The sequence below is a fragment of the Pantherophis guttatus genome, chromosome 3, assembly GCF_059756535.1.
Source record: "Pantherophis guttatus breed Tessera chromosome 3, ASM5975653v1, whole genome shotgun sequence".
Classification (NCBI taxonomy): Eukaryota; Metazoa; Chordata; class Lepidosauria; order Squamata; family Colubridae; genus Pantherophis; species Pantherophis guttatus.
Genome location: NC_142065.1, coordinates 21,926,092 through 21,943,632, shown reverse-complemented (window position 1 = coordinate 21,943,632; position 17,541 = coordinate 21,926,092). Strand labels below are relative to the sequence as shown.

The following is a 17,541-nucleotide window of genomic DNA, read 5'->3' as shown; positions in this document are numbered from 1 at the left end:
TACCTTTTCTAAAGTTTTTGTTTCTTAGTTAAAAAATAAAATGCAGCTTCCAGTCAAGGAATAGAGCCTGGTGGCACAGCAGACTAAAGCACTGTTATTAACATCAGCTGCCTGCAATTACTGCAAGTTCAAATCTCACCAGGCTCAAGGTTGACTCAGCCTTCCATCTTTTCAAAGGTAGGTTAAATGAGGACCCGGATTGTGGGGGCAATAAGTGACTTTGTATAAAATATATACAAAAGTATGAAGGCTATTGCTTAACGCATTGTAAGCCGCCCTGAGTCTCTGGAGAAGGGCGGCATATAAATCAAAAAATTTTTTTAAAAAAAAATCAAGTGCCCACCATTAAAGGCAGTTTACGCATTTCTTAAAAGACCTGAAATATTTATTGTGTATTTATTAGATCTCCTAATAAGTAGTGATACACAAATGTCTGAACTAAAGTTGCCTCCACCCTTATAGTCAGTATTCCATTAACAAGTAGTCCACATTTAGTGACTGCCTCAGACAACAACCATTTGCAGTTATGACAGGGATGAAAAAATAACTTTATAACCAATAGCAATAGCACTTAGACTTAATAGTGGTGGATTGCTCCCAGTTCTGTCCGGTTCTTGTGAATCGGTAGTAAAAGTGGACGTCATAATGGGCGATCTGCGCATGCACAGAAGAATGCACGCTCCTGTTGCGACTGGTAGTAAAGGTAAGTAGAACCCACCCCTGGATTTATATACTGCTTTACAGCCCTCTCTAAGCAGTTTAGAGTCAGCCTATTGCCCCCAACAATCTGGGTTCTCATTTTACTGACCTTGGAAGGATCTGAATTGGGCTGAATCAACCCAATTCTTCACTTATAATTTTTGCATGTCTGTAAAGCAGAGAAGCTGAAGTAAGATCGTATCAAGTTACCAGTCCCAATGGCAGATGCTAAAAAACAACTTCCTGTACAGAATACTGACAATCTATTGAAGAAGTCACTCTTAATAAGCTTGATAAAGGCCAGGCAATGTCCACATGCAAGACCCTTGATACTAGTGTACATATTTTGAGTTGCTGGATACTGTCTAACTTTCCCTAATAGAAGTGCCAGCAGAAATGGCCAAAAATAGTTGGATCCAACTCACCTACAACTGTAGATAAAATAGATGAGATCACTATGTTACTCTTGACTTATGATGGACAATGATTTCTATTAACTGTTGTCTTTGCTGTGTAAAGGTAAAGCTGGCCTCAAGTTGACTTTGACTGCTTGCGATTCTGCAGATAGAACCGTAATTTTCTGCTAACAAAGAAGTGTTTTTTTCAAGAGATTTTTCTACACCCCTACACCTTTAGTGTTCCAGAGTAGATTCCCATCCAACTATTAACCATATCTGGCCCTGCTTAGCTTCAAGCAAAATGCTGCCATCTGGTGACACTATTGCTGCCATGCATGACATGAATTTGGTCTTGACACCAATATTAGGCATAATGGTTTATCAAAGAAAGATATAGGAGACAAAAACATGTCTTTCATAATTAATTTATTCAGAATTAATGTTATCAAATAAATTACCTATATTTTACAAAAGGGAAAAACTGGCATAAACAGTACAAGGAAATTTGAGAACGTAAAGACAACCAGGACTAAATGGAAAAGCAGAGGTTTAAAGAACATAATTTACTTCTATGAGAAAGTTACCATTTAAAATTCAAACTTTCTGAACAAGACAATTTAGTTTATCATAGTAAGTATCTGAACCATTTGAAATAGTATGAAAACTATTATACACACACACAAATCAGTCTCCTAGTAATGAGCATTTAGAAAGATATGGCCTCAAAATATGGTTCCAATTAGATAACATATTTTATAATTAGCTGTACGTACACGTACATACATTTGAAATATTTTTAAAGATCACATTACAGGAATAAAGTTTTATCACAAGCAATTTTATCATGACTTGTCATGATTTCATTGATGATCCTAACTTCTAACAGAGAGGTATTTCCTTCTTTGCATAATTTTATAGATTTAGATTGTCCATTTCATTTTGTAAAATAAAAAATCCCACTATTCTCTCTTTTTTGCATATGAAAGATGTGGTACTTCAATCATTTAGGTACTTCTTTTACTTGTTTTTCCCTCCAGTTTTTACAGAATGAGTAGAATATTTAAAAAAAATTAAAACTAATGACTGAAAACCCCTTCCCCCAAAAGTGATATTTGTAATAAGGATTTATATTTTATTTATTCATTTGAATTGCAAATAGTGCCTAAGCACAAAACTATATTCCATAATAATTACAACTAAAGATTGAATGTAAATTTTGATTCCCCCCCCAGTCTGCAGTTGGAATGTGTTAATATCATTTTCTGAATGTAGTGTATGCAAATGTACAGTCAGAAAGGTATCATTGTACTAGTCCTATTCATTGCTTCATGACCTGCAATATGTAAATGTATCTTTCCAGAAATCCATATATTATTATTTCCAGATAATTACCTGTAGTTCATTTAAAATGCAAACACTTTGTAAAAATTAAAAGTGGTGAAGAAAGTTAAAACTTTAGCTTTTACATTCTCAGATATCAAGTACAGGTACCCCCCAATTTACAACCAAAGTTGGGCTAAGAACTCCTGCTGCTAAGTGAGGCAGTTGTTAAAGAGTGTTATTCCCAATTTGGTCCTTACGTGAATCATGTGGTTGTTAAAACAAATCTGGCTTCCCCATTAACGTTGCTTGTCAGAAGTCAGTTGGGCAGATCCCAAAGTCGATCATGTGACCCCAGGCTGGTATTGTCGTAAATACATGCCAATTATCAAGTATCCAAATTTTGAACATGTGACTGCTCTGACATCATAAGTGTGACATAAGTAACTTTTTTCAGTGCTGCCATAACCTCAAATAGAAGAGACCTTTAAATTTTGTTCTCTAAAGCCATAGTGAATTTCTGTCACAGTCCAATATAAAGTATTCAGTCAAACTATAGAAATACTGGCACAGTACTGAATCTCTTTATTATGTAGTGGCAAATAGAGTCAACAATCCTTTCAGAAAAGAAACTATTTCATTGCCTCCTAGCTTAGATTCTCCGTAGACTCGATCCACAAATGATATAGGAACCTATTAAATGAAAAAATAATGAAATTATTTCAGTTATAAGAACCAATAAAAAGATAAACAGGAACACTTCACCACAAGATTCAGTATTTATCTACCAACATGTAAACGGAATGTGATTTGATGCAGAGTATGAAGTGATAGCTGTCTCACATTTAAATATGCTCAGGGAACATTTTTTACAAAATCATTCTTGCAAAACAGCCTACCCAGAGCCTGAATATGAAGATGGCATGCACTAGAGGTCTCAAAAGAAACACCATATTCGGGACTGTCTTTCTCGCTCCGATTATGATCTTTCAAACACTGCCAACAACTCTTGTTTACTCAAGTTGCAAATCATTTAATTTTGATAGTTGTTTCGCTATAATCTGTACTGCTTGTTTTAATGCTATTTTATGATGTGGTATAATTCTAATCTTTTAAATAAATTAGACAAAATAACCAGGTTCCTTTTAAATCTACTAAAGTATCTGTATCTTCCTTATGTTGAAATGAAATCCATTATTGTTGCTACAATACAGAATATTAACCTTTGCACTTTTTAAAGGTACTCAGTATATATCTTACTGAATACAGTATCCATGTGTATAATAGAACAAAGATATACATTTTAGTGTTATGGCGGCTAGTGTATCTATCTTAAAGAAGTATAGATTCCCAATTTAGTGGTAAATTCATATAACCTTCTGAAAATTACTCTTTTTCTGATTTTTGCAGAACAAGGTCGTATAATGTCTCAAAGGGCCAAAAGGAACTGTAAAACATTCTTACTCTCAAGAGATATTGACTTGCATTGCTTTCTTTTTATAGCAAATATCTGAAGTAATGCTTTTGTGAAATTACACACATGGTTTCAATTCACTAACTGTTCATTAAATATAGACAACACGGTTTTTGTAATATTTTAAACTACAGCTTATTTTTAGTATAGCAAAACAAGAATGGTAACATTTCAGCATGATATATGTTAAAATTCTCCAAAGCACAAATTTAGGCTTTGGAATTCACAGGAAAATCCAATTAGGAATTTTCAGTAAGTATACTCCACTAGAAATCAACTGGCAAACAGAAACGGAGAAAAAATTCCTACACCCAAATTTTTCTGCCAAACATATATTATATTTCTCTGCATATTTCTTTTTGGCAGTGGAAATTCTGATGAAGACTGCTTTGTAAATCTTGTTGACACACAGCAGACATTGGCATAAATTCATGAACAAACATGGCTAAAGGATTCAAGAATCCCAGGGGCATATCTCAAATTGGAATGAAAGGTATAGATTTTTTACACTAAATAGGATACCCAGACATTGCTAATTTAAGATAATCTACAACTAGCAAAGTAATCTACAATATGTAATGCAGATGAAGCCCCAGGATACTAAACATCTTGAGGGACTTCAGCCAGCTGGGCAGAAGTAAATAAGGAACTGTGTTTCACTACTAGTTATGGGGCAAATCAGAGAACCAAGAACTCCTTCTCAGAACAATTTTTTACCCTTTCCCAAACTGGTAAAAAATCTGGCTGTTTTAAAAAGTAAGCTTTATTGTATTTGCACTCTACATTGCTAAGAGTCTAACAAATGCAAAAATGATATATGAATTTTTAATAAATAAAAAATAGTTTCTCTATAGAAGCAGTACCAACTTCTTTTGTGACCTGAAACTTGTGTGAAATTTAACAAGTGTTAAAATCTTAGACAAAGATTTATTAGGCGCAATACTAGGCCCTTGGTAATTAAAATATGGGCCCTTAGAAATTATGCTACTTTTAATTTACCATGGCAAAGACATGAATAACTTTCACCTTCACTAGGTGACTAGTAATGAAGCCATCAGACCACATTTACCCTGATGCCGGAATATTAGGGAGGATGTATTACAACTAATTGTAGTAAGCTATGGCTGGGAAGGTGGCATGAGCCACGGTGGTGCAGTGGTGAGAGTGCAGTACTGCAGGCTACTTCTGCTGCCTGCCGGCTGCCTGCAATTTGGCAGTTCGAATCTCATCAGGCTCAAGGTTGACTCAACCTTCCATCCTTTCGAGGTGGGTAAAATGAAGACCCAAATTGTTGGGGGCAATATGCTACTCTGTAAACCACTTAAAGCACTGTGAAGTGGTATATAAGTCTAAGTGCTATTGCTATTAAGCTTCTTTGAATTTAAGTGGATACCTTTCTCATCCCCTGCATCTTTAAATGATAGAAGAAATGTTCACATTGTAACAGCACCTCTTATTTGCTCTTATTTGTCATTGACAGTCAGATTCATCATCTGATTAACTTTGTGATGCTATGGCCAATTAGCAGTTGTGTTTAAAGTACTGGGTAAATCAGTAATTAAGATTTTAGTGTAGGCTACTCAGGCTATATGATTTTATCTGAATCCTCAGTGTTTTTATTTGTCAATCAATTCTCTCTAATAGCCAGAAGATAAACTTTGAGCACAAAAATGTAAATGTAATATGTTCTTTATGTTTTAGATTTTTAGCATACCTCTCCAATAGAATAACCCAATTGTCTGGCCCGGACAATCATTTCCATTTGGAAAACGTATCCTTTTGAAACACATTTCTCCATCAGTTTTTGTAGAACCTCTTTTCTATATAACCTGAAATTTAGCGCACATAAAATGAAAATGTTTACAACAGCTGAGTTATAGGTACACACATTTTCAAGTAATAACTAAGTAGTAAAAAAAGAATAAATAATAGCAATAACCTATATGCAGGTGCCTCCCAGATGTTATCTAACAGTTTTGCAAGTTCAGTAGATCTCTTTTATCAATCTCAGACTGTCCATTATCCTGAAGCATTCTTGCTCATCATGAATTGTTACGTGCCATTTGGAAACTAGCTTACCTGAAGCTTCCTGTTAAGTCTGATGCACCTGGCCGTAATAGAACTTGAGTTAAAAAGTTGGCACCTCGGCTGCAAAGAAAGATACGTTTTAATATGCAAATCAGAATTTTAAAACAAACAATTAACCCATGTTTTAAAGATGTTTCATTAAAGGATCAGAGTAATTTACATTAACAAAATATTTTTAAGCACAACTTTGTGGGATCCCTGAAATATAAGGCCCAATGCTAGTTCAATGTTTTGTTTCTTCCAAAAGAGATGGAGACATAAATGTCTCCTATCATTATTTCCTGCAATTAGTATATTAGTATTTTGAGATAAGATGTCTCCAATCTGGATATAATATTGAGCTGAGTTTTCAAGAATGTTTTAAGAACGTGGTGTTCAGTTTCAGAATATCTCATGTGGAGAATATGTTTATGAAATAAAATTAGATAGAAAAAAAGATATGTAAGATGTGTAGCTGGGCTGGATAGAAATAAGAATAAGAATTTTTTTTCCAGTGTTCTCAGAATTAAAGAAATCTTTTTAGAATCTGAGTCTGGCAACTGTCTCAGAAACAATTCAGAGAAAAAAAATGGACAGTTTCATGAGGTGCTTTTTGCTAGTGATACAGGGCTATAGATGAAACACTGACCTGATCAATTTTCGTTTTAGATCCCATCCATGCACACCTCCATTTCCTTTATATCGAGTCCCAGACACAATATCAAAATTTCCTTCTTTCTGTTTTCTATAGAAATAATAAATGGTCAGAGAAAAGAAAGTGTTTTTTTTTCTGAATTACAAACTCACATATTTAGTATAGCAGTAATACAGAAACAGATAAATACACCAATGATACTAAAATTGTTAATGTGCAATACAAAAATAAAACAAACTAAAAATTAATACTTTTTCATCTTCAAAGTATGGTTAGAGCTAGAGAATAAAACTATGACATACTCTGAGCAATCCAGATATTTGATAAGCAATTTAAATGAGCACAAAGTAAATAAATAGCAGAAATCTACAAGCAAATACACAGAATATTAGGGAATTATGTTTATAAATAATATTATTTTTATTATGACCTATTTATCAAACTAGGTCAGGTATGGTATGCCACCTCCTACTCCATAATTAAGAGATTACAGTAGTGTGTAGATTGAGATATTACACATTGACACATTTTTCCTTTGACTATTTCATCAGCTGTGGTGGCCTGTGGTAGCCAAAAATCCAAAGGAATGGCAGCACCTTTTCTGAGGAACCATTTTATTGAAAGGCCAAAGTTTTGATGAACTGTAATTCATTTCATCAGATGTATGACATAGTTAAATTGATGTAGGATTTGAAAAAGGATATGCAGTAGGTGAGGAGAGAACAAGCAGTTACACACATGTAGATTACATGTGAATCACTTTACAAGAACCTCGCCAATTATATAACACATTAAAGTGACATGAACATAGTAAACAATAACAACAAATAAGAAACAGAAGAAACAAAGTATTTTCAAAATTCCTAGTATTCTAACTGGTCCAAAGTGTCTGTGAATCTTCCTTACATTTTTGAAACAAATGACTTATTCTCAAAACTCTTTCATTAAAAAGTTCAGCCAAAATCTCTGAATGGGGAATAATACATTATATTATGTTGAAAAGCTATGCAACACAACTGCATTATCTTCTACAGTGCAGTTTTGTAACAGCATAGTGTATATTTCCTCTGGTATTCAATCTTATTGTCCATCCCTACCGAAAATAAACACCACAAAGGAGTAATAAACTATAAGGCCTGTCTTTAAATATTAAAAATGCTACTCACTTGATAAACTCTGGAATGAATTTGGGCTGCAAGGAGGAAAAAAAAGAAAAGGTATGAGGAAAAGCAATAAAAACAAAAATAATTAATAAAATAAATGAATTTTTTTAGAACATAATAAAAACTGCCAATACGTAATAAATGCTAGGATTGAGGAAAAACAATCAGAAAAAAATAGAAAATACTGGGATTTGCAGATTGTAATTGAACACCTATGGAACAAGAAATCCCTCGTTATTAATTGTGATTGGAGTCCTCAAAGTAATACCTACCTAAACAACTTCCTTGATATCTGGAAATACTAAATTTTCTAGGCCTAAACACCCTAATTTTGAAAACAAAAACAAACACAACTGCTTGGATCTCCCTATATTCTTAGATGCCACTTTAATCATTCTTGGGAATTTTAAGTTTCCACCTGTCTTAGATGGTGACTCTAACTGTAGATTACCCTGTTGGATCTGTCTCCTACAGTTGGGTAGACAATATATCAAAAATGTGTACTATGACTTTAACTCCTGTAAAGTAATTAATTGAGTAATTGGTTGAAACGGAAATATAAGGAAGGCAGTGAGCTCAGCAGTATTCTTGCTCGCTTATGCTTTGCTGATACTGCTCACTCCTACTCGTGAGGGCAATTTACCCCCAACACTCATGCATAATAATAATTTATTAAATTTATATGCCACCTAATTCCCAGCGATTCTGAATAGTTTACAATTCTAAAACATTTAAAAACAAATAAAAATGAAGAAAATAAACCCATAGTGGAACAAAAAGGAAGAAAGAGCCATCAGTTGTCCTTTCCAAAGGCTTGAGGAAAGAGCCAGATCTTTAAAGCACTTCAAAATACAGAAGGGTAGATAATCAAGGCGAATGAAATAAAGAAAATGTTTAAGAAGAAAAAACAGAGAACAAACTTACATGGTGTGAGAGATCAGCATCCATAATAATAATGAAGTTTCCTGTGGCATGTTTCATTCCATGAATGTAAGCAGTTCCTGATGTAAACAATATAAAAGCCATGACTCCCCTCTCCTTTAACAATCACGTACATGAATAAAAATGTTTCTGGCATTGTCAAATAATCTCTCTCTATGTATCAAATATGATACGTTTCTTCGCATCCCATACAATCTGAAAAGAGCTGGGTCCCATTGATTAAACAGCTTGGTAGGGGCCTTGTCTATCTTGGGCATCTGCCGTCTGGAACATCCTCCCATCAGAGATTCATATAGTTCCAATCCTAGTCCAGTTAGAACAAATGGTAGACCTCTTGTGGAAAATTTTGTTTTTGTGTATAGACTTTTTTAAATGAAACATTCTGTCTTTATTTTTGCTGTAAGCCAGCCAGCTCTTACAAAGCGGGGGTGGGGGGGTGGGGGGGTGGAGAGCTATGAACACAATAAAAATATATATTAAAAAATTCCACTATGTAAGAATCCCATTATGCCTATCTTCTGTTTATATATCTACAAAATTAACACTTGCTACTTTTCATGTGACTGTTAATTTCTTACATGACACAGTCATTAATTCTGAATAGCAACATAACTAATTTTGTACGTTGCCAAATGAGTGTGTATACTGTCCGCTCTTCTGGTTCTCAAAAAACAATGCAATTATCAGCAAAATTAGATTCTGATTTAAATTGTTTTGAAAAATAAAAATATAATTGACTGAAGGTTAATGTACGGTGGTCTCAATAAATTGAAACAATATTGTTAATCATCTCATTACTGACTACTTACCCAATCCAAGTTTGTTTGCTCTGGGTCTCAACAGCTGTAAAGTATAAGTACATACACAAAAGATGAACCATACTAAGTTCTGACTAATGATCATGTACTTCCAATAAAATTTCTTATTGCTCTTTTGCTCTTCCTCAAACAGAACAACTATACTCATAAGGTAAAATTTTGACATTGCATAAATGGATTTTAGTCTGTATTTCCCTCACATTGCTGTAATTTACCTAGACTAAACCTAGGTATTTCCCCACATATTTTATGTGATTCCCTGAATTTAGAATGTATAAGAAATACTTTTACCTTAACCTTATAATAATAATAATCTCTCTGTATTTAAATATAGGTGGATTAATATTTAGGACTAGTTGTCTTCCCCTCCCAGTTCCTGGAAGTGAAGTACTTATTCCAAAAGAGTGTCCCAATAATAACCATGACATATGGAATCAATAAGTAATCTTCAATTTATGACCATAATTGAGTTGGAATTATGATCATTAAGTAATGCTGGTCATTAAGCAGGTTATCCTGTGACTGCCTGATTTTACAACATTTTTGTGGCAGCGAACACAGTGGTTAGTAAGTGAATATAATGGTCATTAAGTGAACAGCACACTAGTTAAGCAAACCCATTGCCTACCAGGGATGTTGTTTTTTTTAACCAGAAACTGGAGGTAATTGAGGGATAACAAGCTATTTTCAATTAGCTAAATGATTTCAAAGTGAATTCCATTTCTCTATGCTAACAATTTGAAACACCTTGATAATAATTGTATGGCAGCTAAGACAGGGGGAAAAAAGTAACTTACAATTTTGTCTGATCCATAAATTTTTATTAACTGGTCAGCAACTTCCTGCGTCCCATCTGGGCTTCCATCATCTATAATTACAATTTCGAACTCATTCCCACTGAAAAAAGAATTATTTTGTAAAGTCAGGTCCAAAACGGAGCCAATTTCTTAAGGTGGAAAGGGAGAAGAATCTCCAATGGTTTCCCATTAAAAGCAAAGTATAGTCATTAATCTTATTACATTTATTTGGAAAGTCACATTTACCGTAACATATTGTTTAATACCATGTTTTTCTTGGCAACAGTGTAATGACAACAGTACTGGGCTTGGACTCAAGGCCCTTGGCTCCAAGCCCCCCTCCCCCCCCCAAAAAAAAACAAAAAAAAACCCAACAGCTCCCAGGAAGACCTAAGGTCAGATACAAAGGCCTCGCAGGGGCTGCTGTTCGGATGAGGCCAGGTGCCTTCCGCATTAAGCTGGCAGAGAAACGGAGGGAGAGTTGCAGTCAATCAATCCAGCCCAAGTCAGGAAAACCGCCAGGAAATATCAATCCAATCGAATTCTTTATTGGCCACGTGTGATTGGACACACAAGGAATTTGTCTTAGGTGTATAATATGCTCTCAGTGTTCATAAGGAGAATAAAATACATTCATTGAGAATAAAAAGATACAGAAAGGGTGGCATGCATATCTATGGGACAAAGACAATAAAAAGAAAACCTACTTCCACAGGCATAAAATTAGAGACTCCCTAATACAAACGTGGGTGGGAATTAGGCAGAGATATTATTCAAAAGTCCCAAACTGGCTTTCCACGGCAGAGGCAATGATTTACCCCAACAGGTGGGGAATGGAGAAATTGTGCAGATACAAAGATATTGTCGATGGAGGGGGAAATATTAAATCAAATGAAGCCCTGAGAGACCAAGGTATAATCTTAGATTGGTGGACTTATCTGCAAATAAAATCAAAGATACCAGAAAGATAAAGAAGAGTATGGCCTAGAATTAGGATATAAGGGATTAGACAAAATTTTGATGGGACCAGGGAAAAAAGCGTTGGCCAAGCTGTATAACTATTTATTAGAGGAAGACAGAGACGAGGATATAATTAGAAATCAATTGAGAGTATGGGAGAGAAATATTGGACACAGTTTGAACTTTAATGAATGGGAAGAAGCCTGGAATAAAAATTATAAATTAACTAGAGCAGCCACATATAAGGAAAATCACTACAAAATGCTTCATAGGTGGCATTTGGCACCTGCAAGACTAGCAAAGATGTTCCCCAATGCGCAGCCAAATTGTTGGAAATGTGGCCATGGTCATGGCACCTTCTTTCATACATGGTGGACATGCCCCGAAGCAAAAAAGTACTGGAGTAAAATTTGGAGATGGTTGAAAGACATACTTAAAGAAGACATTGATCTGAATCCAGAAATATTTCTCCTGGGAATGGTAAAGAAAGGGTACAGAAAGGAAAAGGTCCACCTCCTAATACATATAACTACAGCTGCCAGACTAGCATACGCTCAATACTGGAAAAAGAAAGACCTACCACCAGATGACCTTATAATTAACAAAATATTAGAGTGTGCAGAGATAAGTAAATTAACTCAAGAGATAAATGATGATGAAAATTCTGACTATGATACTGTGTGGGGAAGATGGTACAAATGGATAGATGATAGAATTAAGGAAGAAATAAAAGGTGCAGAAATCAATTAGAAATGTATAGTACAAATGACACCAGACACTTATTCATGTATATATGTACAAACACTGCGAATCCGATGTTAAACAGAATTGTTATTATATTTTATTTGTGTAAAAAAAATCAATAAAAATTGTATTAAAAAAAAAAAGAATAAAAAGATACAAGGCTTAGTGATAGTCAAGGTTATTAATCAGCTATCAAATCATACTAGGAAACAAATAAAAACAATATAGTTGAAAGATACAAGCAACATGGGTATAGCTATTAGAAAGAGAAGATTAATAATAATAGTAATGCGGACTTAGTGAATAGTTTGACAGTGTTGAGGGAATTGTTTGTTCAGCAGAGTGAAGGCATTTCGGAAAAAACTGTCCTTGTGTCTAGTTGTTCTGTTGTGCGATGCTCTGTAGCAGAGGTCTTCAAACTTGGCAGCTTTAAGACTTGTGGACTTCAGCTATGCTGGCTGGAGAATTCTGGGAGTTGAAGTCCACAAGTCTTAAAGCTGCCAAGTTTGAAGACCTCTGCTCTATAGGGTCTTTTTGAGGGCAGAAGTTGAAACAATTTATGTCCAGGATGCGAGGGGTCGGTAGATATTTTCACAGCCCTCGAGGAGCTGGGAAAACACTTAGCAAAGGCTACCCCCTCCCCCAGGCCGCCACTCCCGCCGTTAGTCACCTCTCCTCGAAGCTCTTCACCAGCAGCCACACCACCAGGGGAAGATTCTCGCGCTCGTTGTAGGTGGGCAGCAGCACCGAGTACTTGCGGGCCGCGGTCGCCATGACGGAGCGCGCGCACGCGCTTCAACCCGCCCACCGCGCCTGCGCGTAACTGCAGCGGCCAGTGGGCGGGGAAGATGGGGGGGGGGGAAAGGAGCGTGTCCCCGGCGCGTGTCTCTCGGAGTCGGAAGCGGAAGGAACGCTCGGGGTCTGTCTGCCGCTTGAAAGCTGCGGCGATGGAAGCCGAGAAGGCCGCTCGTCTTTCCCGCGAGGACGACTCGGCGGATGACGGAGGCGACACGAAGGATCCTTCCGCTCTCCGGGCGGGGCTGAGCCGGCTGGATATCCAGCGTTACTCGCGGCAGTTGGTGCTGCCGGAGCTGGGCGTGCGGGGGCAGCTGCGGCTTTCCTCATGCGGGGTGCTGGTGGTGGGCTGCGGAGGGCTGGGCTGCCCGCTGGCGCAGTACCTGGCCGCTGCGGGCGTGGGGCGCCTGGGGCTGGTGGACCACGACGTGGTGGAGCTGAACAACCTGCACAGGCAGGTGCTGCACCGGGAGAGCCGCCTGGGCCGTTCCAAAGCGCACTCGGCGGCCGCCGCGCTGAAAGAGCTGAATTCCGCCGGGCGGTACGAGCCTTACGAGCTGGCGCTCAGCCCCGCCACCGCCTTGGATCTGATCCGGACTTACGACATAGTGGCCGACTGCTCCGACAACGTGCCCACTCGCTATCTGGTCAACGACGCCTGTGTGCTGGCTGGCAAACCCTTGGTGTCCGCCAGCGCCTTGCGCTTGGAGGGCCAGTTGGCTGTGTACAACTTCCAGGGGGGCCCCTGCTATCGGTGCCTCTTCCCCAAGCCCCCTCCTCCTGAGACGGTCACCAACTGCGCCGACGGTGGGGTCTTAGGCGTGGTGCCCGGCATCCTCGGCTCCCTCCAGGCTTTGGAGGTGCTCAAGATTGCGTCGGGGATGGGATCCTCCTTCAGTCGGTCGATGCTGCTCTTCGATGCCCTTGAAGGACGGTTTCGCCACATCAAGCTCAGGCCCAGGGATCCCAAGTGCGCTGTGTGTGGGGACCGGCCTTCCCTGACGACCCTGCAGGATTATGAAACTTTCTGTGGGTCTTCGGCCACCGATAAATGTCGGACGTTGCGCTTATTGTCCAGCGAAGAGAGGATTTCTGTAGAGGAATACAAGAAGATTCTAGACAACCAGGTGGCTCATGTACTGGTGGATGTACGTCCCCAAGTAGAAGTGGAGATCTGTGGCTTGCCCAGATCCTTCCAGGTGCCTTTAAATAAACTAGAAAGAAAAGATGAAGAATGTTTGAAGTCTTTGTACCGGAAGATACACGAAGAAAAACAGAGGACTGATGGCACTGTGGCTTTTCCAGTTTATGTTGTCTGTAAATTAGGAAATGACTCCCAGAAAGCTGTGAGAATATTGCAGGAACTGCTTTGTGATGAATTGGGATTAATTTCAGTTAAGGATATCAAAGGAGGACTCATGGCATGGGCTGACAAAATTGACCAAGATTTTCCTCAGTATTAGTGTTTTTTAATAGCAATAATAATGAAAATTCATTGGTTTTGCTTGGTTTTTGAAAAGGGATTTATTGTTATAACAAGGTAATATGTTTATATCTTATGTCTTCATTTGGTTATCTGTGGAAATCTCATTTAGTTCTTTAAATAAATACTTTTTTCAAAGTATTCCTCAGAGTCCTAGGTTCCACAAGAATTTAAGAGATTAAGAGGGAAAAAATGGTTGATTTGGATATAGCAGAAAAGGCAGGACTTGTACTGCAAAAACGCAGTACAGCTGCTATTTTATTGCAATGAGTTCCAGGAAAAATTTTAAAATATGTTCTATGGACTGAAAAAGTTTAGAATTCTTGCTTCAAATAAGTCACCCAAAGCAAGTTACATATTTGGGGTGGGAGAGAAAATAATCCTCTCTGTAAAGAGAAAGGCATATGAAAGAGGAAAAAAAAGTTGTGGCTTGGTTCTTCAAGTTCTTAAATAATGAACAAATGAATGCAATACATAACTAAAGGGAAGGCTGGATGGAATTATTGTTTTACATTTCATTTCCCTCTTGTAGCTTGACCAGTAATTATATTGTGCTATAATAAAACCATACAAAAGATAAATTTGTATAAATGCATTTTCCAATATTCCCAGGACCAAATACTGCTGATTTAATTGTATCCTTCCTTGAATTCCTGTTGAATCCAAAGGTACCCTTCTGTGTCTTTTAATATTGTCACTTTATATTATAAAATTATACCATAACTTTCATTAGCACATTAGGTTATAGTCCTTGAGTACTTCCTTTTTTAATTTTTTTTTTTTAAAAACTGCATTGACACTTGTCAGATGTTTGTGGAAAAATAATCATTTTGTGGAGGGGAAAGGGAACATTATTCTCTGTTGTCCTGAGCTTGTTGGAAAAAAGGTGGTGGATAAAACTGATACGTGGTTTTAAAAAAAGTGAACGTCACCAAAAATCGATTTTTTTTTTTTTATCAAATTTATTTTAATAAAAAGCTTTTGGAGTAAAAATCAATCTAAGGATAGTTTTCTATTTAAGATACATTAATAATTTAGTTTATTCAGCATGAAATGGAGCTTAGTTATGTAGCATGATGCTGTATATTCTGCAATATTGGGATTGTCAGTGAGTCAATCGCAGGTCAGAGGAGGAGCTGCTGCAGGACAGAGATGACAGTTGCTCTCTAAAAATTTTGCTTTAAATTGACTTGATTTAAATCAAATCCACCCTGGTCTTTGCTCCCAAAATGTTCACCAATAGTCACATATCTCGTTCACAATGCACCACAAAATAAAAGTAAAGACAGCAGAGGGCCTTATCCCATTCTCTCTGCTTTTCTAACCCTCTTTATTACAGATTAGTTGCAATTTTATTCACAAAATGTCTTGCATGTAGCTGCTAGATAGCTACATCTATTTTTGGGCAGGAAGGTTATATTCTAATTTAAAATTCTTGATCTCATGATTGTAATTTAAAATATTAATGATTGCAGCTACCAACTAACTGAAGCCTGGTTGAATCCAGGAATTGAAACAATACCTTAAATCCTAGAAAGCTAAAGTAAATCTTTTACTATAAAATTGCTTTGCTTTATTTTCTGTTAGATGACTTTGAAAAGCATGAAAAGAATTTAACTTTTTATTTGATGATCAATGCAAAACTACACTGAAGGCTGGGGTATTTCACTGTAAACTCTATAAAGAACTGAGGAACTATTGATGGAGAATGACCGTTATTCAGATGTTCAACAGATGCATTCAAGGAGATTGGGATTCTGCTGTTGGTCCCATTCTAGCTACCTACATACCGGTAAATGCTGCAAAAAAAATTTACAACAGTGCTTCCAAATTACCGGTAGTCATGTATGACTCATCCATGTGATTAAGAGAACCTGTGTTTTCAAAAGTTCTGAATGTAGGAATAGAACATTTGCATATGCACAGTCTTCATGCAGAAAGTATGTGTTGTGACCCCGACTCCCGAGCCTGTCCTAACAGAGGAGGAGGACTCAGAAGGTGATGGGGAGGAACTGACAAGGCCTCCCTCTCCAGGACCCTCCTTTCTGGCAATGCCTCAGGTTCCATCCGAAGGCCAGGAGGAACAGCCTGGGATGTGTCAGGAGGAAGGCATATCGGAGCACCAATTGATAGGGAGCAAGGATGATGAATCCTGGTTTGATCCTAGGCAGCGTCAGAGGGAGAAGTGTGTGCAGCAATGGAAGAGGCGTGGGAGGGCCAGAGATTGAGCTGAGTCACGGAGCCACGCCCCCCGCCCCCCCAGGAATAAAAGTGGGTGGGATTGCTCTTCAGGCTTTGTGACGGACAAAGTTAAACCCTGAAAGTCACATCGTGATCTCTGAAATTTGGCTTGGATATATTTTGGACTGAACATTGACTAAACTCTTGTCTCATGGATAATTTGTTGCTCCTGGAACGGACTGAAGATAAATCCTCTTCTGCTTTATGGGAATGAAAACGCTTTTGGCAGGCATTCGGCAGTTTGCTGCCAAAACCTTGGTCTGCCAGGAATTCTAATCTGTTTACCTAATAAAATATTGGCAGGCGTGCTTGGTATTACGTTTGCCTGTGTGAGGAAGGGGGACAGAACAGTATGGCAGAAAGACAGAATCAGGAGCACTGGGAAAATCTCTGGTACATTTTGAGCAAGGCAGAATGTCAAAATACAGCTGACATCACTTACTTAGTTTGAATGGCTTGAATGGCTAATTTTATAGTCATTTTTAAGAAGTCTTTTTAAGGAGTTACTAAGAAAGCTAAAATTATTCAACATAGTATGAGACATAAGAGAGCTAGCAAAAGAGTTTGAAAGTGGTTTGTACATTTGAAAAAACAGTAACAATTCTTATCTTTTTTCCTGAGAATATCCTAAGAAAACAATGGATGGATCATCGAACAAAACAATTCAAAGTTCTCACTGAAAACACAAATGACCAGGTTTAAACTATCCTTACTCTTGATACATTATCCAGGGATGTCAAACTGGCAGCTCGTGGGCTGGATGCGTCACACAAACCACGCCCACCCCAGCTCTGCGAAGGGAAAAACGTCACGATAAATCACGTGATGGCAGCATGATGCCATGAGTTTAACACCCGTGCATTATACAAAGGCCTACCTCTCTGGAGAAAGCTCTAGTGCCTGAAAAGTGTGGAAGAAAAGATAAATAGAGGAGCAGCAAGGTGGAAATATTGTTACAGCAGCAATGAAATTACCAGCCTAGGGA

General features: G+C 37.6%; 2 protein-coding genes across 2 annotated transcripts; one reads left to right on the top strand and one right to left on the bottom strand.

Moving 5' to 3' along the window:
- Positions 1-1,506: 1,506 nt before the first annotated feature.
- Positions 1,507-12,945, bottom strand: DPM1 (dolichyl-phosphate mannosyltransferase subunit 1, catalytic). The gene is made up of 9 exons (XM_034413780.2): positions 12,708-12,945; positions 10,334-10,433; positions 9,528-9,561; positions 8,701-8,777; positions 7,780-7,805; positions 6,608-6,703; positions 5,971-6,039; positions 5,606-5,720; positions 1,507-3,110 (listed from the first exon to the last, which is right to left on the bottom strand). Exons 1-9 carry the CDS (start codon positions 12,809-12,811, stop codon positions 3,006-3,008), a joined length of 726 nt encoding a protein of 241 aa, XP_034269671.2. The 5' UTR covers positions 12,812-12,945; the 3' UTR covers positions 1,507-3,005.
- On the top strand, positions 12,870-15,308 carry MOCS3 (molybdenum cofactor synthesis 3). Its single transcript, XM_034413778.3, has one exon. The coding sequence runs from the start codon at positions 12,886-12,888 to the stop codon at positions 14,293-14,295; it is 1,410 nt and encodes a 469-aa protein (XP_034269669.1). The 5' UTR covers positions 12,870-12,885; the 3' UTR covers positions 14,296-15,308.
- The last annotated feature ends 2,233 nt before the right edge of the window (positions 15,309-17,541 follow it).